This window comes from Engystomops pustulosus, chromosome 6, assembly GCF_040894005.1.
Source record: "Engystomops pustulosus chromosome 6, aEngPut4.maternal, whole genome shotgun sequence".
Taxonomy (NCBI): Eukaryota; Metazoa; Chordata; class Amphibia; order Anura; family Leptodactylidae; genus Engystomops; species Engystomops pustulosus.
In genome coordinates this window covers 183,356,258-183,378,907 of record NC_092416.1, presented here as the reverse complement: position 1 = coordinate 183,378,907, position 22,650 = coordinate 183,356,258, and the positions used below count along the sequence as shown (strand labels likewise).

At 46.8% G+C, this 22,650-nt stretch overlaps 1 protein-coding gene across 1 annotated transcript in view; it reads left to right on the top strand.

The window, feature by feature from the left end:
- The first annotated feature begins 716 nt into the window (after window positions 1-716).
- The window catches only part of LOC140066014 (uncharacterized), a 77,643-nt gene continuing 55,709 nt past the window's right edge, over window positions 717-22,650 (top strand). The window contains 1 exon segment of the mRNA XM_072113578.1: window positions 717-2,012. Coding sequence (XP_071969679.1) covers window positions 773-2,012 — 1,240 coding nt within the window. The 5' untranslated portion in view covers window positions 717-772.

Sequence of the window (22,650 nt, the reverse complement as noted above, 5' to 3'; positions counted from 1 at the left end):
GAAGAGGCTGACAGCATGTGAGTGGTTAATTACAGACAGCTTCCAAAGACACAACTAGTGGGAACTGAACTGACACCCCAGCAACCGCCTGAAAAAAGTAGAGTGGAGTCCATTGAGGACGGTGCAGGACTAGTTTGAGCTCCCATTATTAATGTGGGAACTGCACAGAGAGGAGATGATGGGGCTGGTGCTACAGAGCCCTGAGCAGTGTCAGCATCTAGCTGCACTTGTGGGGTTGGTGAAGTAACAGAGACGATAGTAAAGTTACTGCTGTGTCTCTCCTCTGCCTCACTTAATGAGATCTCAGGGAAATATGCAAATACATTTTCCAAGGTGTTAAATGGAAAACAATGCCTCCTTTTGCTACCTTGAAAGGCAGCCCCCTTAACACCAAGTATGACCTACTCTGCTGCTCTCCGCCCATTCACCAGCATTCTGCAGTACAGGATATCCAAATAAAATGCAATGAGGAAGCACTCCAGTAAGTATAAAGGTGATTGTTATCCACCCATGGCAATATAAGGTGCAACGTTTCAGCTCATCCATAGAGCCATTATCAAGCATGTAAGAAGAATATGACCAGACATAAATACCTGCCCGATCATAGTCCAGGCTATGTTTAGGGTCAGATCCATGGGCAAACAAAAAAGCACAACAGAAGGACTGATGGAGACATGTTGGAATTAAATCTGTGAAATGCAGAGTTACAGAATAAATTATTTCTCCATCCTGTGTATATTTAAGAATTTTGTCTTTGTGGGAATACCCCTTTATGGTCATATTATATAATCTGTTTTGTTTCTTGGCAGATGACAACACCAGGAGCTCAGAGGAACATCTGATATCATCACATGTTACAGCAGGTGATGGTTGTATCACACCAGATACATCTGAAGATCATGACAATATCCCAGATGGATCCTCAGACCTTCACACACAAGATCCATCATCTGCTCCTATTAGATGGGTCCTTTCTACTGAATCATCAGGAACGGATATGAACATGAAGTCAGGTTTAGAAAGTGTGAATTATTACACTGTTAAAGCAGATCTTCAACAAAGTCACACAGGAGAGAAGCGATATTCATGTTCAGAATGTGGGAAATGTTTTAGTAAAAAATCAAATCTTGTTAGACATCATAGAAGTCACACAGGGGAAACTCCATTTTCATGTTCAGAATGTGGGAAATGTTTTCCTTGGAAACCACATCTTGACCGACATCTAATAAGTCACACAGGAGAGAAGCCATTTTCTTGTTCGGAATGTGGAGAATGCTTTACCCTTAAGTCAACCCTTGTGTCGCATCAGAGAATTCACACAGGGGAGAAACCGTTTTCATGTTCAGAATGTGGGAAATGTTTTGCTCGGAAACCGCATCTTGTTAGACATCAGAGAAGTCACACGGGGGAGAAGCCATTTTCTTGTTCAGAATGTGGAGAATGCTTTAACCTCAAGTCAACCCTTGTGTCGCATCAGAGAAATCATAAAGTGGAAAAGCCCTTTTCATGTTCAGAATGTGGGAAATGTTTTAGTAAAAAATCTAATCTTGTTAGACATCAAAGAAGTCACACAGGGGAAACTCCATTTTCATGTTCAGAATGTGGGAAATGTTTTACTCAGAATACACATCTTGTTTTTCATCAGAGAAGTCACACGGGGGAGAAGCCATATTTATGTTCAGAATGTGGGAAACGTTTTGCTTGGAAACCACATCTTGACCGACATCTAATAAGTCACACAGGAGAGAAGCCGTTTTCTTGTTCAGAATGTGGAGAATGCTTTACCCTCAGGTCAACCCTTGTGTCGCATCAGAGAACTCACACAGGGGAGAAACCCTTTTTATGTTCAGAATGTGGGAAATGTTTTGCTCAGAAACCATATCTTGTTAGACATCAGAGAAGTCATATAGCGGAAAAGCCCTTTTCATGTTCAGAATGTGGCGAATCTTTTGCCCAGAAATCACATCTTGTTAGACATCGGAGAAGTCACACGGGGGAGAAACCGTTTTATTGTTCAGAATGAGGGAAATGTTTTACCCAAAAACCAAATTTTTATCGTCATCTGTTAAGTCACACAGGGGAGAAGCCATTTTCATGTACAGATTGTGGGAAATGTTTTTCTCAGAAATATAATCTTTTTACTCATCAGAAGTCGTTGCACAATGGTAAAGCTGAATAATGTTATAAATCTGGAATATGTTGAAGCCACAGATCACATCGTTTTGCTAAGTGAACAATCATCATCAGTAGACATTTTCTTCTAAAATATATATTTGTAAAGGAACAAACCAGACATAAACTATTTGTCTTGTTTTATGTTATATTATTCTGTTTGTCTGTAAAATAATTTGTGTATCTCTCTCCTGCTGTTACTTTATATCATATGAGTTCTATGCCTGGTCCTGCCTGGTGTAGCTTTCCACTATAGCCTATGCAGGTATTGGTGCTTGGAGGAGGCATAAGGAGTACTCATGCCGTTGGGCACCAAACATGTCTCTACTCTTATTTAGAACTCCTAATAGCAGCATATCTACCCACCTAAGAGTCCTAGGAGAAACCGGGACCCAGGTGGGCATTTATATATTGCAGAGACCTGAGACCAAACCTAGAAACAAAAATAAAAAGATAATCCAAAGAGAACTCCACCACTGAAAGGCCACACCCGTGAATATAGGGAGTTGCTACAAAAGATAATCCCCTTGAATCATGGAAAGGAGGAAAATTGTGCACTAGAAAAATGCAATCTCTAGCAAAACTCAAAAAGTGAAAAAGATTAATGATAAAGTGGATAACAAATACAATGTGTGCTGTCAATTATTCTCACTGTGAATATAATGTAATATGTTACACCATACACCTGCATGAAGTGTAGCTTAGCACATTTATCAAACAATGCATAAGAATACATGAGGCCTCTTTCACACACGTATATGTCGACCATATCCTAGCCGGAGAAAAAAAAAAAAGTGAATTAGTCTTACCGGTAATTCCATTTCCTTTAGTCCACCATGACGGCCCCATCTGGAGGATGACCCCTTGACTTATGTGGGGACAGGAAGCAGAGAAGGTTAAAAGCCTAACCCCGGCATCCACACTCCAGTGTCTTCCAATAACTTCACCGGCTTGGATGCAACCAGATTTATTGATTTACTTCACAAACAATATCAAGAACTAGTAAACAATAATAAAAGGGGGTGGGGGGAATATAAGGGCCGTCATGGTGGACTAAAGGAAATGGAATTACCGGTAAGACTAATTCACTTCTTCCCTTACGTCCCCCATGCTGGCCCCACCTGGAGATATACCAGATGAGCATATTTTTAGGGAGGGACTACAGCTTGTAATATTTTTCTCCCGAAGGAGAGGTCACATTGATTTGGAATGTCTAGTCTATAGTGCTTTGCAAAGGTCAGAGGTGAGGACCAGGTAGCTGCTTTGCATCGTACCCTCTCTTTTTTTCAGCCCAGGATGCCGCCATCGCTCTGGTCGAATGGGCTGTCACCGATTCTGGGGATGTTTTATCAACAGCCTCATAAGCTTCTTTAATCACAGTTTTTATCCACCTGGCTATGGAGGGCTTAGAGGCTTTCTTGCCTTTGTTCTTTCCATGAAATTGAAGAAGAATGTTAAAGTCCTTACGCCAGCATTCGGTAGATTTAATGTACCTGAGTACTGATCTTCTTACATTTAAGGAGTGCCAGAGGACCTCTTTAGGAGACTTTGGGTTGTGGCAGAAAGAAGGCAGGACCATCTCTTGGTTACGGTGGAAGTCTGTGCAGACCTTGGGAATAAAGTTTGGGTCTAGCGTTAGTGTGATCCTGTCATCAGAAATCAAACAATAAGGTTCCATAATAGATAATGCCTGAATCTCTCCAACTCTTCTAGCCGTAGTGATTGCTATTGGAAAAGCTGTTTTGAGTGTTAAGTTTCTAATACTAATGAAGTCAAGAGGTTCAAACTGAGGTCCCGTCAGAAAGTTTAGAACTAGAGACAAGTCCCAAGGAGCTACAGACATCTTAATAGGTGGTTTAATTCTGTTAGTAGCTTTCACAAACCTTTTGATCCATCTATGCTCTGCCAACGAGGAGTCGAAGAAGACACTTAAGGCTGCAATTTGTACTTTAAGAGTACTGGTTTTCAACCCCTTGTCAAATCCAGCCTGCAAGAAATCCAGGATCTGTAAAAGATTTGGAGAGGATTGGTCAGGTGGGATAGATCCACAGAAAGAAACAAATCTCTTCCATATTTTTAGATATATGGTTGAAGTGACTGGTTTCCTGCTAGCTTGTAAGATAGATATTACCTTTTCTGATAATCCCTTAGATATTAAGAGTCTCCTTTCAGGATCCATGTGGAGAGTCTGAGACCCTGAGGGTTCAGATGGACTAGCGGACCCTTGTATAAAAGATCTTCTCGATCGGGTAGCAGAATGAGTTCTGCTAGAACCATCTTCTTCAAAAGGAGAAACCAGCTCTTTTTGGGCCAGAAGGGGACGATTAGAATAGTCCAGGCTCTGTCTCTTTGAATCTTTTGTATTACTCTGGCTATCACTGGCAGAGGAGGATAGATGTGCATCCCACCTGTGGCTGAACGCATCCATCTGGGACAGTGCCTCTGTATGAGTCAGAGAGAAGAAATACTTCGCTTTTGAGTTTTCTTTGGTAGCAAAGAGATCCACTACTGGCACACCCCACATCTGGGTCAGATGACAGAACACTTCTTGATTCAGGCACCACTCGTTCTGATCCACCTTTCACCTGCTCAGAAAGTCCGCAATCAGATTGTCTTTGCCCCTTAGATGGAGTGTGGATAAAGAGGCTATATTCATTTCTGCCCAATAGAAGATTTCGCCCGAGAGGTCCATAAGATCTGGGGATCTTGTTCCTCCCTGATGCTGGAGATAAGCTACTGCTGTGGAATTGTCTGACAGGATTTTGACATGGAGACCCTTCAGCAGGTGAACTGCCGCCTTCAGGCCTTCCAAAATCACTCTTAACTCTCGATAGTTCGATGACTTCTTCTGAATCTAGGGAGGCCAATTCCCCTAAAAGTAAGCCCCTGTCACATTTGCTCCCCAGCCCTTCTGGCTCACGTCTGTTTGTACTATCGCAAGTGGCCAAGGATGCCATGGTATTCCAATCTCTAGGTGAGCCGAATTGATCCACCAAGATGTGATGCTGATGGGATTGTCTAAATGCAGGTGGTCTCTGTCCCAAGCCTGGAGGATCCAGCTTTGTACCACCCTTGTGTGATTCTGAGCCCACTGGATACACTGGATACATCGTGTGAGTTGCCCCAAAAGTCTCATAGCCTCTCTTATTGAGCATCTTTGTTTCTTCAGAAAACCCTCTACTTGTAGCGTGAGGCGTTCTTTCTTTTCCTCCGGAAGAAAGGATTTCTGGCTGATAGAATCCAGGAATATTCCCAGGAAAATGCCTGTGCCTGGGTCCAGAGAGTGGAGTAAAAAACTGAAAAAACAGGAGAAAGAAGCTATCGTGGGGTGCTAATAGGCCAAATTGTAGCTACAGTAGTGATAAATAGCTGGAAATAATCTGTATTGAAAATCTTTTATTATATAAAACAACAAACAGTGATAAAAATAAAAGTCTAGGTAACGCGTTTCGGTTATAAAAACTTTTTTCAGACCAAAATATACAGATAATACAACCGGCAGATAACCTGTATGTAGATAGATAAAAAAAATAGATACTTACAATAGATGAAATTACATTATATGAATAGTTTGAAAGCAAGAATTATGCAATATGAAGTAAGGAATAAGCAAATACATTGAGTAGCTTCACATATAGATATAAACAAAATTGGTGTATGATAAAATTACACCACTGATAGCTTCTTTCTCCTGTTTTTTTCCATTTTTTACTCCACTGTCTACACCAGCCTCTATTCGAGGTCCGGGTATTTTGGAGCTGTGGGAGCTGCTTAGAACTTACCATCCATCTACTCCTGCTATTGGCTTCAATTAGCCATACGATCCGGAACCCTTCCCCAGGGTGGGCTACAAACTGCACTGTAACAAGGTGCTTTCAGGTGAGCAGTGCTCTCTTCTCTCAACAACCATTGATCCCAACAGTATCACACGAGGCGCCGTCCTCTCTTGTTGTTTTTTTTGTTCTGTTTACATGGGTCCAGAGATGACTTCTCCCAATTTATGATCCAGCATAATCCCTGCAATGTTTGGTCTGTATAGAATCAGCTTTTCCCATGTCTTTGATAATATAAGCAAATCGTCCAAATAAGGAACTATTAGGACCTGCTGAGCTCTCAAGAATGCAATCATCTCTATAATTATTTTAGAAAATATTCTCGGGGCAGATGAGATCCTGAACAAAAGGGCCTTGTACTGAAAACAGAGATGTTCCCCTTCTGATGAACGAATCCCAAACCTCAGGAACTTTTGTGATGGTAGATAAATTGGAACGTGGTAATATGCATACTTTAAGTCGATTGAGCACATATATGCTCCTTGCTGGATTAGAGTTGTTGCTGATCTTACTGACTCCATTTGAATTTGCGGTACTGGAGATGTAGATTTAGCTGTTTGAGATTGCAAATCATCCTGTGTGTCCCGTTGGGCCTCTGGATAAGAAAAAGAGGAGAAAAATGGCCATTCCCCCCATCTCCCTTTGGGAACAGGGGAAATTACGTCCAACTGGAGGAGTTTTTGAACTTCCTGAAATATAAGATCCGATGCTTTCTGGGAGGGTAGATTGGTCAGATTGAATCTGCATGGAGGAAGGGAGGTAGGTTCTAATTTGTATCCTCTTTTTATTATGTCCAGGATCCAAGGATTTTAATGTTATGCTGGACCACTGTGCATAAAACTGAAGAAGCCACTCTGGCGTCATTGTTTCCTGAAGGGTGTGGTATTACTGGAGCTGAGTAGGAAGCCTCTACCCTTTCCACCTGGATAACTCCAATGGCCTTGCTTCCCCTTTCCTCTGTACATTTTTAATATCCGGAAATCCCTTCTTTTTATCTGCCGCTTTCTCTAGGATGGAATCCAATTCCGGCGTAAACACAAATTTGCCTTCAAAGGGGATGCTGCATAATTTAGACTTTGATCTCACATCACCTCCCCATTGTCTTAGCCAGGGAACGTCTGGCAGCCACTGATAAGGCGCTTTCTTTGGCGGAAAACCTCACTGATTCCCTTGAGGCGTCAACCATGAAGGCAGTTGCAGATTTTAAGGTAGGCAATGTGTCAAGGACAAGTTCTCTAGGTGTTCCACTTTTAATATGGCTCTCTAATTCAGACAACCAGAAGTATATGGTACGTGCTATGGAAGTTTCGGGCCACATTTGCTTTTAGATTCAACATGGAAGTCTCCCAGACCTTTTTGAGCAGGCTGCCCACTTTCCTATCCATCGGAGCCTTTAATTGGATAGAATCCTCAAAAGGCAGGTCCGTGCATTTTGTTAACTTTGTAAATTGAATATCCACTTTAGGTGAGGATTTCCAGAACCTTGTCTCCCCTTCATCAAACAGAAGACGTTTCTGAATTCCTTAGAAACCGAAATACTCCTTTCTGGATCTCTCCACTAGTCTTGAATAAGCTGCTTAAGCATGTCATTAATAGGAAACACTCTTCTCTTTGGAGCTCTAAGAATACCAAACAGTTCATCTTGGATAGACTTAGATTCTTCTACCTCCTCTATTTTTAAGGTATCACGAACCATCTTCAATAATTGATCCAAGTCCTCGAAAAAAAAAGGTATCTGGATTCCATTTTAGAGGAAGAACTAGAGGTAGGAGGATCCAATTCTAAGGAATCTTTGAAAGATGACTCCCCATCCAAGTCAGGTTCAGAATCTGAAATGCACATAATAGGTCTTTTTTGTGGCGGACCAGGGAGGTGGAGTGAAGCTATAGAGGTGGCAACTGACATCTGTGCTTCCCCTTTAATAAAGGAACATATTTCATCCATAAATCCTGATCTTTCTTCTTTCAATAGATTATCCAGACAATCTTTACACATAGGCTTCTTATAGTCTGGGCTGAGCCTTGCGTAGCACATATTACATTTATGGAAAGTGGATTTTTTCTTTTCAGATTCTTTAGAATCTCTCCTTCTCTGCTCCTACCAAGAGAAGGGGAGATTGTTTTTTATAAGGGGATATAATATATATATACTATATTAGGTACACCTGTCCAACTGCTCGTTAACACTTAATTTCTAATCAGCCAATCACATGGCGGCAACTCAGTGCATTTAGGCATGTAGACATGGTGAAGACAATCTCCTGCAGTCCAAACCGAGCATCAGTATGGGGAAGAAATGTGATGTGAGTGCCTTTGAACGTGGCATGGTTGTTGGTGCCAGAAGGGCTGGTCTGAGTATTTCAGAACTACTGGGATTTTCACGCACAACCATCTCTAGGGTTTACAGAGAATGGTCCGAAAAAGAAAAAACATCCAGTGAGCGGCAGTTCTGTGGGCGGAAATGCCTTGTTGATGCCAGAGGTCAGAGGAGAATGGGCAGACTGGTTCGAGCTGGTAGAAAGGCAACAGTGACTCAAATCGCCACCCGTTACAACCAAGGTAGGCAGCAGAGCATCTCTGAACGCACAGTACGTCGAACTTTGAGGCAGATGGGCTACAGCAGCAGAAGACCACACCGGGTGCCACTCCTTTCAGCTAAGAACAGGAAACTGAGGCTACAATTTGCACAAGCTCATCGAAATTGGACAGTAGAAGATTGGAAAACGTTGCCTGGTCTGATGAGTCTAAATTTTTGCTGCGACATTCGGATGGTACGGTCAGAATTTGGCGTCAACAACATGAAAGCATGGATCCATCCTGCCTTGTATAAACGGTTCAGGCTGCTGGTGGTGGTGTCATGGTGTGGGGCACTCTTTGGGCCCCTTGGTACCAATTGAGCATCGTTGCAACGCCACAGCCTACCTGAGTATTGTTTCTGACCATGTCCATCCCTTCATGACCACAATGTACCCTGTAACATCTGATGGCTACTTTCAGCAGGATAATGCGCCATGTCATAAAGCTAGAATCATCTCAGACTGGTTTCTTGAACATGACAATGAGTTCACTGTAGTAAAATGGCCTCCACAGTCACCAGATCTCAATCCAATAGAGCATCTTTGGGATGTGGTGGAACGGGAGATTCGCATCATGGATGTGCAGCCGACAAATCTGCGGCAATATATATATATTTGAGCCTTTACCCCTTTAATTCACATGGGCACTTACAGGAGTCGTGGATAGAGGTTCAGACATAGAAGCCTCCATGAAAAGCATGTCACAGGGAAGGACAAAAACCTCCATAGGAACCTATACATAAGTGTACATATATATATAGACACACATAAATATCAAGGCTTACCACCGCTGTATCAATAACATGCCCAAATACCTTGACGCTGTAAGCGATCGCTGTCTAGTAGACCTCAGATGCCTAGTGACGACCTGCGGTTTATAATTTTAAACTTACCGCCCTGAGAGGAGTAGCGGCGCGTCACTTCCGGTGCGACCGGAAGTCGTCACCACATGGAGCACATGACCAGCGTGAAGCGTCATTTCCAGTGCGACCCCATGTTGACACCGCGGGAGCACGTGACCGGCTTCCGGGTACCCTGGAACTTCTCAGAGTCGGGCTAGAGCCGGATCACAGTCCATTCCAGCACCAGGAAGGACGCGCGATGTGCCGAAGCGAGGTCCAGGACTGGCAGGGTAAAGGTAGATACCCGCGCCTGCATAGCCGTCCAACCCCACAGTCCCACCCGGAAGAGGAACGTGAGGAGAGACCCCTCTCTGCTCCCTGCCCTGTGTGGGGACAGAAAGATACTGGAGTGTGGATGCCGGGGTGGGGCTTTTAACCTTCTCTGCTTCCTGTCCCCACAGAGGTCAAGGGGTCATCTTCCAGGTGGGGCCGTCATGGGGGAAAAAGGAAAAGAAGTGCATTTTACACAGTACGATGAGCACTCACATTTGTGTATCGTGCCGTCGATGGAAAAAAGATAGAGCAGGCTCAATCTTTTGCCACATGTATGAAGCGGAAGCCGTTTTCTATGGAGAGGAAAAGGCTGAGGAGAATCACCTCTACATCCAATGTATACTATGCCCTGTTCGTGGCCTTGCAATATGAGTGTGTGAAAACAGTCTAAATGTTATCTATCACTACATCAGCAATTCTTTTTATAGCATACTGTTAGGTCCATATATGTTTGAACACAAATTTGTTTGTTTTTTTAACTCTCTAGTAAAACATTCTAGTTCGGATAGAAAGTCCAGACTATCAGCTTGGTTAAGCATATAAAATGCCTTGAGTTGACTGGAGGTGTGGTGTTTGTAAAGGAGCCATCCATGCAGGTGAAATAAGCCATCTTAAGTAGAAAATACAGAAAAAACATCTGAAAAATTGCTACAATATTAGGACTGGCGAAATCTACAGTTTGGTACTATAATAGCTGGACAAGTACCGTGAGCCCTAATTCTATGCAATTTAACAATTTGTGTCACAAGAAGGTAGCAAGGAAAGGACAAAATCGAATAAACAGGAGAATAGTCAAGAACATGGGCCAATATCAAACAAGAAGTACAAGCAAATAGCAGAATAAGTATCAGCAGAAAGCTAGTAGCCAAACTGTTTGACCATCAAACGAGGACTGTATGCTTAAGGATTATATCAGAGTGCTTGATGTTTGAGAGGCAGGGTTCTGCCTGGAGCTGATGCCTATGCAGTTTGCCACGAAAAGGTCTGCGCTCCGGAAAAGACCTGGTATGGGCCACTCACCTCTGGGACAGGAACAACAAGGTCACAGCTAATATCTCCACATTCCTCACAGAATTCCGGGCTGTCTTTGAGGAACCAGCCCGGGTGCTGTCTGCAGAAACCGCCCAACTGAATTTACGCCCAGGGGACTCATCTGTTGGTGACTAAGCGGTTCAATTCCGCACTTTAGCATCCATACTCTGCAGCTTTGGTCGCCACTTTTTAAAAAGGACTCTGGTCAAGTCAAAGACACCCTGTCTGCACGGGACCTGCCGTCTTCCATGAGTGGTCTGATCTCCCTGGCCACTCAGGTCGACATCCGTTTCTTTGAGAGCCTGGTGGAGCAACGTGTTGAACAAGCGCTAGCCTGGATCCAACGTCTATCCAGCATGGCTTCTGTCTTTCAAAGACCACCTCTCCCATCCTCCATGTCTGCTGCTGAGGAACCCATTCAGGTGGACAAAGCTCGTCTGACACCACAAGAGCGATCCCGACGAAGACAGGAGAACCTTTGCCTCTATTGTGCTAGCCCGGAACACTTTCTTGAGTCTTGCCCAGTCAGTCCTCAAGCCTTCAGTAAACGCACGCACCTAGGGTTCTTGGGAGGAGCATCCCTAGGTGAGAGCAAAGCTTCTCCACGACTGAACCTGCCTGTTTTACACAGCTCCAGAACAAGTACTCAGTTTCAAGCCACTATCTTCTTAGATTCAGGTTCTGCAGGAAATTTCGTGGATGATGCCCTGGTATCCCAGTATCACCGTCCTGTGCTCCGCCCTGAGAAGCCGCTGGCTATCTCCTCCGGCAGTGGGCAGGTCCTCAGCGATCCAGCATATTAGTGCACCGATATTTTGTCTCTGCAAGTTGGGGCTATGCACAAATAGAGACTGTCATTTTATGTGCTTTCCCGATCTACGTCTGTCGTTCTGTTGGGTCTCCTGTGGTTGCAGCAACACGCTCCAGTGCTCGAATGGTAGTCTGGGGAGATTCTTTGCTGGGGTCCAGAGTGCCAGTCTCACTGTCTCTTGGTTCTTCGGCTGCTGTCCACCATGTCTTCTGTATCCTCCAAGCCTCTGGTGGGTCTTCACAGAGAAACAAGTTTAAACTCTGCCACCACACTGTCCTTACGATTGTCCTATAGAGCTGCCACAAGGTAGGGTATACCCATTGTCCACACCTGAGACCACGGCTATGTCAGTCTATATCAGTGATGGCGAATCTTTAAGAGGCCGAGTGGCTAAACTGCAAACCAAAGGCGACGTTTCTAGTGCAAGGTGCCAACACAGCAATTTAGCCCAATAGCACCACAATACCACTATACAAGAGACAAATAACACTTTGACATCATGAGGCCACCATTACAACCACATAAATAGCAGAATTCTGGTTATAAAGACCACTATAGAAAGACCAACATTACCAATAATAACACTATACTAGAAGCTAATATAGTGATGAATACTGTATTACTGCCATCAGTGTCGGACTGGTGTACCTTGGGCCCACCAGAGAAAAATTTTGGGGGGCTCCTGTAGCTCTATGTATGGCTGTGTACTGCGGCTGTAGCTCCATGTATGGCTGTGTACTGTGGCTGTAGCTCCGTGTATGGCTGTGTACTGCGACTGTAGCTCCATGTATGGCTGTGTACTGCGCCTGTAGCTCTGTGTATAGCTGTGTACTGCGGCTGTAGCTCCATGTAAGTCTGTGCACAGCGGCTGTAGCTCCATGTATGGCTGTGTACTGTGGCTGTAGCTCCATGTATGGCTGTGTACTGCGCCTATAGCTCCGTGTATAGCTGTGTACTGCGGCTGTAGCTCCATGTAAGTCTGTGTACTGCAGCTGTAGCTCCATGTATGGCTGTGTACTGTGGCTATAGCTCCACGTATGGCTGTGTACTGCAGCTGTAGCTCCATGTATGGCTGTGTACTGCGCCTGTAGCTCTGTGTATAGCTGTGTACTGCGGCTGTAGCTCCATGTAAGTCTGTGTACTGCGGCTGTAGCTCCATGTATGGCTGTGTACTGTGGCTGTAGCTCCATGTATGGCTGTGTACTGCGCCTGTAGCTCCGTGTATAGCTGTGTACTGCGGCTGTAGCTCCATGTAAGTCTGTGTACTGCAGCTGTAGCTCCATGTATGGCTGTGTACTGTGGCTATAGCTCCATGTATGACTGTGTACTGCGGCTGTAGCTCCATGTATGGCTGTGTACTGCGGTAGTAGCTCCGTGTATGGCTGTGTACTGTGGCTGTAGCTCCATGTATGGCTGTGTACTGTGGCTGTAGCTCCGTGTATGGCTGTGTACTGCGGCTGTAGCTCTTTAAGTAAAAGTTTTATTTTCTCCGAAAATAACATACGCAACACAGGAGAAATGCTGCAGCATTGTGAGTTTAGGGGTAATACCCAGTCCCTCCAGTAGCCAGTATATAGACAGGGCCTCACCCCCACCTCAGTATAGAGCCAGGGCCTCACCCCCACCTCAGTATAGAAATAGGGCCTCACCCCCCCACCCCAGGATAGAAATAGGGCCTCAACCCCCACCCCAGGATAGAAATAGGGCCTCACACCCACCCCAATATAGACAGACAAACACAGAGGGCCTTACCAAGTACCGGCGAGGATGCGGGGACATCACCGCCACAGCACAGGAGCAGGCATCGGACGCAACTCTGCATGCAGTGGGACGGGACTGCGCAGACATCGGCGCGATGGGACCACGGGACTCCACAGGCAGCGCGCCGTGAACGAGCAGGCAGCGGGACGCCGGGGCCGCGCACGCAGTAGAGCGCTGTGACCCGGCAGGCATCGGAGTGCAACGGGGCCGCGCAGGTATCGGAGCGCAGGTACCCAGCAGGTGTCGGTGCCCACTTTGATGGGATTGGGGAGTTGGTACGCGTGCCAGCAGAGAGGGCTCTGCGTGCCCTCTCTGGCACGCTTGCCACTGGTCTATATCATGGAGAATCTGCAGAAAGGGTTCATCCGCAAGTCTTCGTCTCCTGCCGATGCTAGATTCTTTTTTGGGGGAAAGAAAAATGGATCTTTCCACCCCTGCGTAGACTATTGTGGGCTTAATAAAGTTACTGTGAAGAACCGCTACCTACTACCGTTGATCACGGAACTCTTTGACCGCCTCCGTGGAGCTAGGGTCTTCATTAAGTTGGACCTTCGGGGGGCACATAATCTCATCCATATCCATGAAGGGGATGAATGGAAGACTGCCTTCAATACTCAAGATTGGCACTTTGAGTATCTGGTCATGCCCTTTGGACTTTGCAATACACCTGCTGTCTTTCAAGAATTTGTCAACAACATTTTCAGAGACTTGTTGTATACCTGTGTCGTGGTCTACTTGGATGATATCCTGGCATTCTCTACTGACCTGGAATCCCATCAGGACCAAGTACGACTAGTTCTCAGGCATCTAAGGGCCAACTGCCTGCATGCCAAACTTGAAAAGTGCCAGTTCCACCAGAAGAGTCTTCCGTTTCTCGGGTATATAATTTCTGACAAGGGTCTACAGATGGATCTCACCAAAGTGTCTGCGGTTCTCCACTGGCATCTATACAGAGATTCCTGGGCTTTGTTAACTAGTACCGGCAATTCATACTACATTTCTCCTCCCTCGTGTCGCCTATTGTGGCGTTAACAAAGACAAACGCTGACCTAAGCTCTGGCCTCCCTCGCCAAAGAAGCATTTTCTAAATTGAAGTCTGCCTTTGCCTCAGCTCCTGTTCTCACGCGGCCTGATACAGCAAAACCATTCCAACTTGAGGTTGACACTTTCTCTGTAGGAGCTGGAGCCATCCTCACCCAGAAACCGCCTAATGGACGAACGATCACCTGTTTCTTCTCAAAGACTTTTTTTGTTGCAGAAGGGAAATAGGGTGATCGGGAGCTTCTGGCCATAAAACTTGCCTTGGAAGAGTTATCTGGTGGAAGGAGCTCATTATCCGGTCTGTATCTACACGGAACAGAAGAATTTCTCATACCTCCAGACCACCCAGCGTCTCATTCCTTGACCGGCTCGTTGGTCCCTCTTTTTCAGATGAGTTGCCCTGACGCAGGTTCAAGAATGCAGACTCCGCAGAGGAGGCTCGTGCTGATTCCTCGAAAACTGACCGGGTGAGGCTAGACATAACCGGGTCATCTCTGACCCAAAGAAGAGTAGCCCAGGCCAGGGCTTTCCCGGAAAGAAGGCTGAGGACAAATGCCACCTTGGACCACTCTGTGACAAATGGTGGCGAGATCAGGCTGACTGGGAGGAGGAGCCTTGGCGGGATCCATGGCCGGATCTTACTGTCAGGATCAGTGGATCCTCTGGACCACCGCGGGAGATGGAACTAACCGACACCTGGTACCGGAGTCTAAGTGGCACCTAGTTTTCACCAGAGCCTGCCGCAAAGTGGGTTGGACTGCGGCAGGATACCACCAGGACGTTCCCAGGTCGAGGTAGAAGACAGTGTCGCAGTCAGGTCCAGGCTCAGGGTCAGGGCAGGTGGCAGAGATGCAAGGTCAAGTCCAAATCCGGGGTCAGCAATGGCAGGTCCAGGCAGGTGGGAACTGGAACACAGGCACACGGAACACAGTAACACAGAGGAACTCGGGTAACACGGCTACACAGGACACAGGAACGCAGGAATACACAGGAACGCAGGAATACACAGGATCGCAGGAATAATCATCAGGAAGCTTTCTCTTAGGCTGTGAGACACAAAGATCCGGCAGGGGACACAGGAAAAGGCAGGATTCTTAAAGGTGAGGTGTTCAGCCAGTGCACCAATTAGCGGTGTGCTGGCCCTTTTCGTCAGCAGCCGCGCACGCCCGAGGTGGTGGGGACGCACACGCACGGCAGTCTGGGGAAGAGCAGGAGCCAGAAGAGGTGAGTGACGTAACCGGGCTGCAGCGGGGGCACATGGAGGAGCATGGATGCGCCCACGATCCGAGACAGACCCGTGACAATGCACTTTGTTTCTGCTCAACAGGACGATTGGTCATTTCTCTTACCTTGGGTGGAATTTTCTTATAATTCTCCAGCCAAACCTGACAATTAGGTCCAATCATCTCTATTGGAAAAGCTTTACCTCTGCAGAGCAGCCTGATTCCAAAGAGGTCTACCACAACCAGATTCCTCAAATTTGATGCAAGGGGTTGTGTGCAGATATCATTGCTATTAACCCTTTAACAACGCATGACTTATAACTATACCATACGTAGGATGCGGGTGTTTGGAGAGGGCTCACGGGCTGAGCCCTCGACATAGTCGGTGAGCATTTGCTGAATACACTTAGAAGCATTAAAGTATTAAAAGCTAACAGTATAAAGCTGGCGGTTTGTGGGCACCGCCATGTTGGCTATGATTGTCGCTCCCCATCATCGGGAAGCGGCGATCTGTTGCTATGACAGCCTTAAAAAGGGTGCTCCTGCGATCCTTGTCTTGGATCACAGGTCCACCCGTGTCCCTCCGTGTGCCCCGGAAGCCCCGCGGATCTTACCTCCCCTGGCTCCAGCGGTGGTTGTCTCGATAATTGGAGCTGGCCTGCCATAAGTGCCTGCCTCTTCCCGTGACCCTTGCTGGATCTTCAAGCCATCCCCTAAAGAGAAAACAACCCAGTGTATCCTGTGTTCCTGTGTATCCTGCATTCCTGTGTGCCAGTCGGTTCCAGTGTGCCAGTCCGTTCCTGTGTTCCTGATCCGTTTTCCAGATCCTGTGATTCCTGACGTGAGTCCTAGTGTGCCTTCCTGTGCTGTTCTCCCGCTTTTACCCTGGATACAGACTGTCTCCTGCATTACTACCTTGGCAGCCACAAGTAGTCGCACCTGTGGAACGACCTGGTGGTACCCTTCAGTAGCAAGTCCATACCGCTTTGAGGCAGGCTCTGGTGAAGACCAGGTGCCACTTAGCCTCTGGTCCCAGGTCTCGGCTAGTACCGCCTCCAGTGGTAGTCCAGGGGGTTCACAGACTCCCAGCCCTGACAGTAAGATCCGGCCATGGACCCTTCCAAGGAGCCCCGTCAGATACTGGGAGAACTTTCCGTTGTTGTCACCCGGCAGTCAAAGCAGATTGCTGCCCAAGGAGGACTTTTAAGCCAAGTTTCTTCCGCTCTCAAACAGCTTCTTGACTCTCGGAATCAGGCCCCTGTGACTACTCCTGCGGCAATTCCTGTCATCCCATCCAGTCCACAAACACCAGAACCTAGGCTAAGTCTGTCTATGCCTAATTCGATGGTGATCCCAAACTGTGCAAATGATTCATCACCTAGTGCCATCTCAGTTTTTCAGCGAGCGCTCCAAGGTGGCGTTCAACATCAGCCACCTCACCAGGAAGGCCCTGACCTCTGCTACTCCTTTGTGGGACAGGAATGATCCATTAACAGCCACCCATATCACTTTCCTGGCAGAGTTCCAGTCAGTATTTGAGGAACCAGCACGAGCCTCCACAGCAGAAACAGCACTACTGAACCTACGCCAAGGAGACTCAACTGTGGGTGAATACGCTGTCCAGTTCCGCACCTTGGCGTCTGAACTCGGTTGGAACGAAGCGGCTTTATGTGCAACTTTTAAGAAAGGACTGTCCTCACGGGATAAAGATGCATTGGCTGGCCGTAATCTGCCGGTTACTCTGAGTGGTCTTATCTCCTTGGCCACCCAGATAGAAGTGCGGTTCTTGGAACGACCTGAAGAGTTGCAGCACGAGCGACCTCTAGTTGCTCAGAGGGGTTTCATACGCAAGTCCTCCTCCCCAGCTTATGCAGGTTTCTTCTTTGATACCAAGAAGGACGGCTCCTTACGTCCCTGCACAGACTTTGGCGGGCTGAACAAGATCACGGTTAAAAACCGCTATTAACCGCAGTTAATTACAGAACTCTTGGATCGCCTGCGCGGTTCCAGGGTGTTCTCCAAGCTGTATCTCCATGGTGCTTACAATCTGTTTCGGTTCCTCAAGGGTGATGAGTGGAAGACAGCGTTTAATACCCGTGATGGGCACTTTGAATATTTAGTAATGCCCTTTGATATGTATGATCCCCCTGCTGTCTTTCAGGAGTTTGTGAACAACATTTTTCGAGAACTTCTTTATACGTGTGTCGTTGTCTACCTAGATGACATCTTAGTGTACTCTCCAGACCTTGTATCCCACCAGGCATACGTACGACAAGTTCTTGGTCGACTTTGTGCAAATCACCTCTATGCCAAGTTAGAAAAATGTCAGTTCTACCAGCACAGCCTTCCATTACTTGGTTACATAATTTCCAACAGAGGCCTCCAGATGGACCCTGCGAAATTGTCTGCAGTTCTTCAGTGGCCATGCCCAGAGGGCCTACGAGCCATACAGAGGTTCCTGGGTTTTGGAAACTATTACCGGCAGTTTATTCCGCACCTATCCACTCTGGTGTCTCCCATCGTGGCACTCACCAAGAAGGGTGCCAATCCACTTCCCTGGTCTCCTACTGCTGAGATGGCCTTCTCCTAGTTGAAGTCCGCTTTCGCCTCTGCTCCTGTATTCACTAGACCTGATACGAACAAACCCTTTCATCTTCAGGTGGATGCGTCCTCCGTAGGAGCTGGAGCAGTGCTAACCCAGAAATGGCCCAAGGGTCGAACTTCCACATGCAGCTTCTTTTCTAAAACTTTCTCTACCGTTGAGAGGAATTATTCAATTGGAGACAGAGAGCTGTTGGCTATAAAGCTTAATCTGGAAGAATCCCAGGCAAGCCCGGTGGTCATTGCAGTGCTGATTTATTTTCGTCCGGCAGACAAGAATGTCAAAGCTGATGCCCTGTCACGTGCTTCGGATGTTGTTGGAGAAGAACCGGCTCCTCGGCACATAATTTCTCCTGACCAGCTTGTTGTTGCAGCTCCGGTGGATCTTCGGCAGCTACCTCCTAGCAAGACATATGTTAGACCTGCTCTCCGGGAAGAGGATTCTGTCTTGGGGACATTCTTCTCGTGTGGCTGGGCACCCTGGGGTACAACGCACCGTGACCCTCATCTCCCACTACTAGTGGTGTCCAGACCTGGTCAAAGATGTTTGGGAGTTTGTTGGATCCTGCTCCTCCTGTGCCTGTAACAAAGCCTCTGTCTCAAACCGGCTGGACTGGTACTTCCGTTGCCGATGCCCAGTCTCCGTGTGGTCCCATGTGGCAATGGATTCTGTCACCGATCTGCCTGTCTCTTGGGGCAGTACTGTCACCTGGGTGGTGACGGACCGGTTTTCCAAAATGTCCCATTTTGTTCCACTTCCAGGTCTTCCGTCTTCCCCACAACTTGCCAGTCTATTCTTCAAACCTATCTTCCGGCTGCATGGACTTCCGCTACACATGGTGTCCGATGTCTGTCAAAATTCTGGCGTTCCTTGTGTAACCAACGGCAGGTCAACCTTGACTTTTCTTCTGCCTACCACCCTCAGTCAAATGGTCAAGTAGTGAGGGTGAACCAGACTTTGAACTGCTACCTACGTCACTTAGTCTCAGCCCGTCAGGACAACTGGGCTGACCTACTACATTTGACGGAGTTATCCTACAATTCCCTGGACTCGGAGTCTACTGGCTTGGCTCTGTTCTTTGTGTTCTAGGGATGTATTCCTCACCCTCCTTTTCCGATAAAATCTATTTGGGACCAGACCCGCCAGTCTCTTCTACGAACTACAGACTGTACCATGCTGATAAGAAACGTTGAGCTCCTACTGTCTTCTCCCCTGGTGACAAAGTATGGTTGTCCTCGAAACACGTCCGGCTTAAGATACCCAGCTACAAAATTGGTCCCCGGTGCCTTGGTCCCCTTGGTATTCAAGCTCATCAATCAAGTGGCCTACAAGCTCCGACTTCCTCCATCTATGCGCATCCCAAACTCCTTCCATGTCTCCCTCCTGAAGCCAGTCATCTTGAACCGCTTCTCCCAGCAATCCCCTCCTCCTGCTCCTGAGGCGGATTCCGCAGATGTCTATAGAGTTTAGGAGATTCTGGACATGAAGATCGTGAGGGGTAAGTGTTTCTTTCTTGTAGACTGGAAGGGGTTCGGGCCTGAGGAGAGATCCCGAGAGCCCGAAGAGAACATTTTGGATCGGAATCTCCTGCAGAGGTTCCTTGGGACCAAGAAGAATAGGGGGAGGCCGAAAAAGGGGGGGGGGGTGTATTGTCACAAGTGCTCCCGCAATCCCTGTCTCGGATCGCAGGCGCACCCGTGTCTCTCCATGTGACCCCGGAGCTCTGTGGATTTAAGCTCCCCTGGCTTCAGCGGCAGTCTCTCTGGCTCCCGATAATTGCCATTGGCCTGCCATAAGTGCCTGCCTCTTCCTGTGACCCTTGTTGGATCTTCAAGCCATCCCCTGAAGAGAAAGCTCCCCTGTGTATCCTGCGCTACTGTGTATCCTGCGTTCCTGTGTATCCTGCGTTCCTGTATATTCTGCGCTCCTGTGTGCCAGTCCGTTTCTGTGTTCCTGATCCATGTGCTAGTCAGTTCCTGTGTTCCTGATCCATGTGCCAGTCCGTTCCTGCGTTCCTGATCCATATGCAAGTCCGTTCGTGTGTGCCATCTCCTGCGATTCCTGACGTGAGTGCTAGTGTGCCTTCCTGTGCTGTTCTCGTGCTGTCACCCCGGATACAGACCGTCTCCTGCATTACTACCTTGGCAGCCACCGCGGACTAGTCACACCTGTGGAACCAGTAAGACCATCCCGCATTATGGCGGGCTCTGGTGAAGACCAGTGCCACTTAGACTCCGGTCCCAGGTGTCGGCTAGTAGAACCTCCTGCGGTGGTCCAGAGGGTCCACAGACTCCCAGCCCTGACAAGCCTTACGTCATACAAGGACCCAGGTCTGTCTCATTTCACATCAATTCTTAAAATGGTAGATAGGATTAATCAAACAGACAACCTATGGTTAACGTACCCTGGGCGGTCTGAAAAATAGTAAAAAAAAAAATAAAAAAGTGAATAAAATAACCAAAAAAATATATTATTATTTATATTATATATAAATATTAAAAAAAACTGTAAAAATCATTAATATGTTAGATATCATCACATCCCAAAATGTCCAATCTATCAAAATATAATAACTGTTATTCCCGGCATTTAACCCAGTAACCGAAAATAGCACCCGAATTCGAAAAATGTCACTTTTCTGCCATTGTGCAACATATCAAAATAATCAATAAAAAGTAATCTAAAGGCCGTACAGTCCTGAAAATGGTAGCATTGAAAATGTCATCAAAAGATGCAAAAAATGACACCACAAACAGCTCCATACACTGAAGTGTGAAAAAGTTATGGATTTTTGAAGGTGGGGAGTAAAAAAAGGAAAATGCACAAATGAAAAAGGGCCTCGGGGGAAAAACCAGGAAGAGAACTATTCCTGGGTGCTCTGGTTATGGCTTCGTGAAGAGACTCATGTACAGGACTCCACAGCCAGAGGGTATAAATGAGGGTCTCAAGCTAGTCCAGTCCATCTGTTGTGCCTACCAAGAGAAGCACATGCTCCACCAGAGCAGGAATTGTGGTCCTGCAGTTAAAGCTCCAATGAACATACCACTGCAGCCGCCTCATACAAGCTCTACAGAAAGGACGCTTCCTCTCGCCTGCTCCAAACTGAGCACATTCAGCGCACAACAAGTTTCAGACAAAGAATGTCCTAAATTATCACATTACATCACATGATTGAGGACATTCTTTTGTCAGAAATGCACTGACTGTGCTTTTAACTTGTGGATGTCTTGTTATCTGTGAATAAGGTTTATATGCCCTCTGGACACCCAAGCGAGATCGTATTTCTCCCACACAAGGGGCTGGTCACATGACTATGACATCATCACAGGTCCTTTCCCCTCTCACATATATCTGGAGCACAGCTCTGCAGGCGGAGGTACGTGTGTAGTCACCGGTGTTGTCTGTAAGGGTTTCAGGGGGACATTTATCAGTGACCCCTCACTTCCATCTCTCTGGTATTTTCCACCAGAATCTCATCCATCCCTGAGTATCCGCTAACTATACAGAGGAGGGATGTGGGTGGTGAAGGGAGATCTGTATGAAGCCGCGACCAGTGCAGACTGCAATGTGCTGCAGATGGTTATAGGAAAGTTACAGCCTAATAATAGACTGATATCATCATAGAGAAACTCCTATATAATCCATTATTATCCCAACCACACGACATCCACCACCGAGTCACCGGCATCTCCTCATTGTACTTCTACACATTACAGGAACTGCATTTCTCTACATGATGTTACTTTATCTTATCTTCTTTCTCTTCAGGATCAGACGATGGACAGAGACACGAGGGTGGAGAGAATATTCCAGCTCACCCTAGAGATTCTCTTCTATATTACTGGAGAGGTGAGAGATTGTGATGAGGTCACATGACATCATTATCTATGGGAATAACAGATGATAGGACTGGAGAGGTGAGAGATTCTGGAAATGTATGGAGGGAGATTTATCAATGTGTCTCTCCATAACCAGGATTACACAGTAGTGAAGAAGACCTCTAGTGGGCGCTGTCAGGCCCCTGTGTATGAAGGACGGGGGAGAACCCTGAGCCCAATCCCGGCTCCTCCACCTCACCCCCTGATACATGATGACATCAATGAGCAGAAGATCCTAGAAGTCACCCACAAGATGATGGAGCTGCTGACTGGAGAGGTGACACTGCTGGGAATGCTGGGACGTTATACAGTAACGCTATGAAGGGATCTGGGTGATGACGGGATCATTGTGTGTGTCAGGTTCCTATAAGGTGTCAGGATGTGGCTGTCTATTTCTCCATGGAGGAGTGGAAGTATTTAGAAGGACACAAAGATGTGTACAAGGACGTCATGATGGAGGACCACCAGCCCCTCACATCAGCAGGTAATAGACAGGACTAAATCCACACGTCCTTTCATTATCTGTATGGAAAGAAGGAATTCAGTC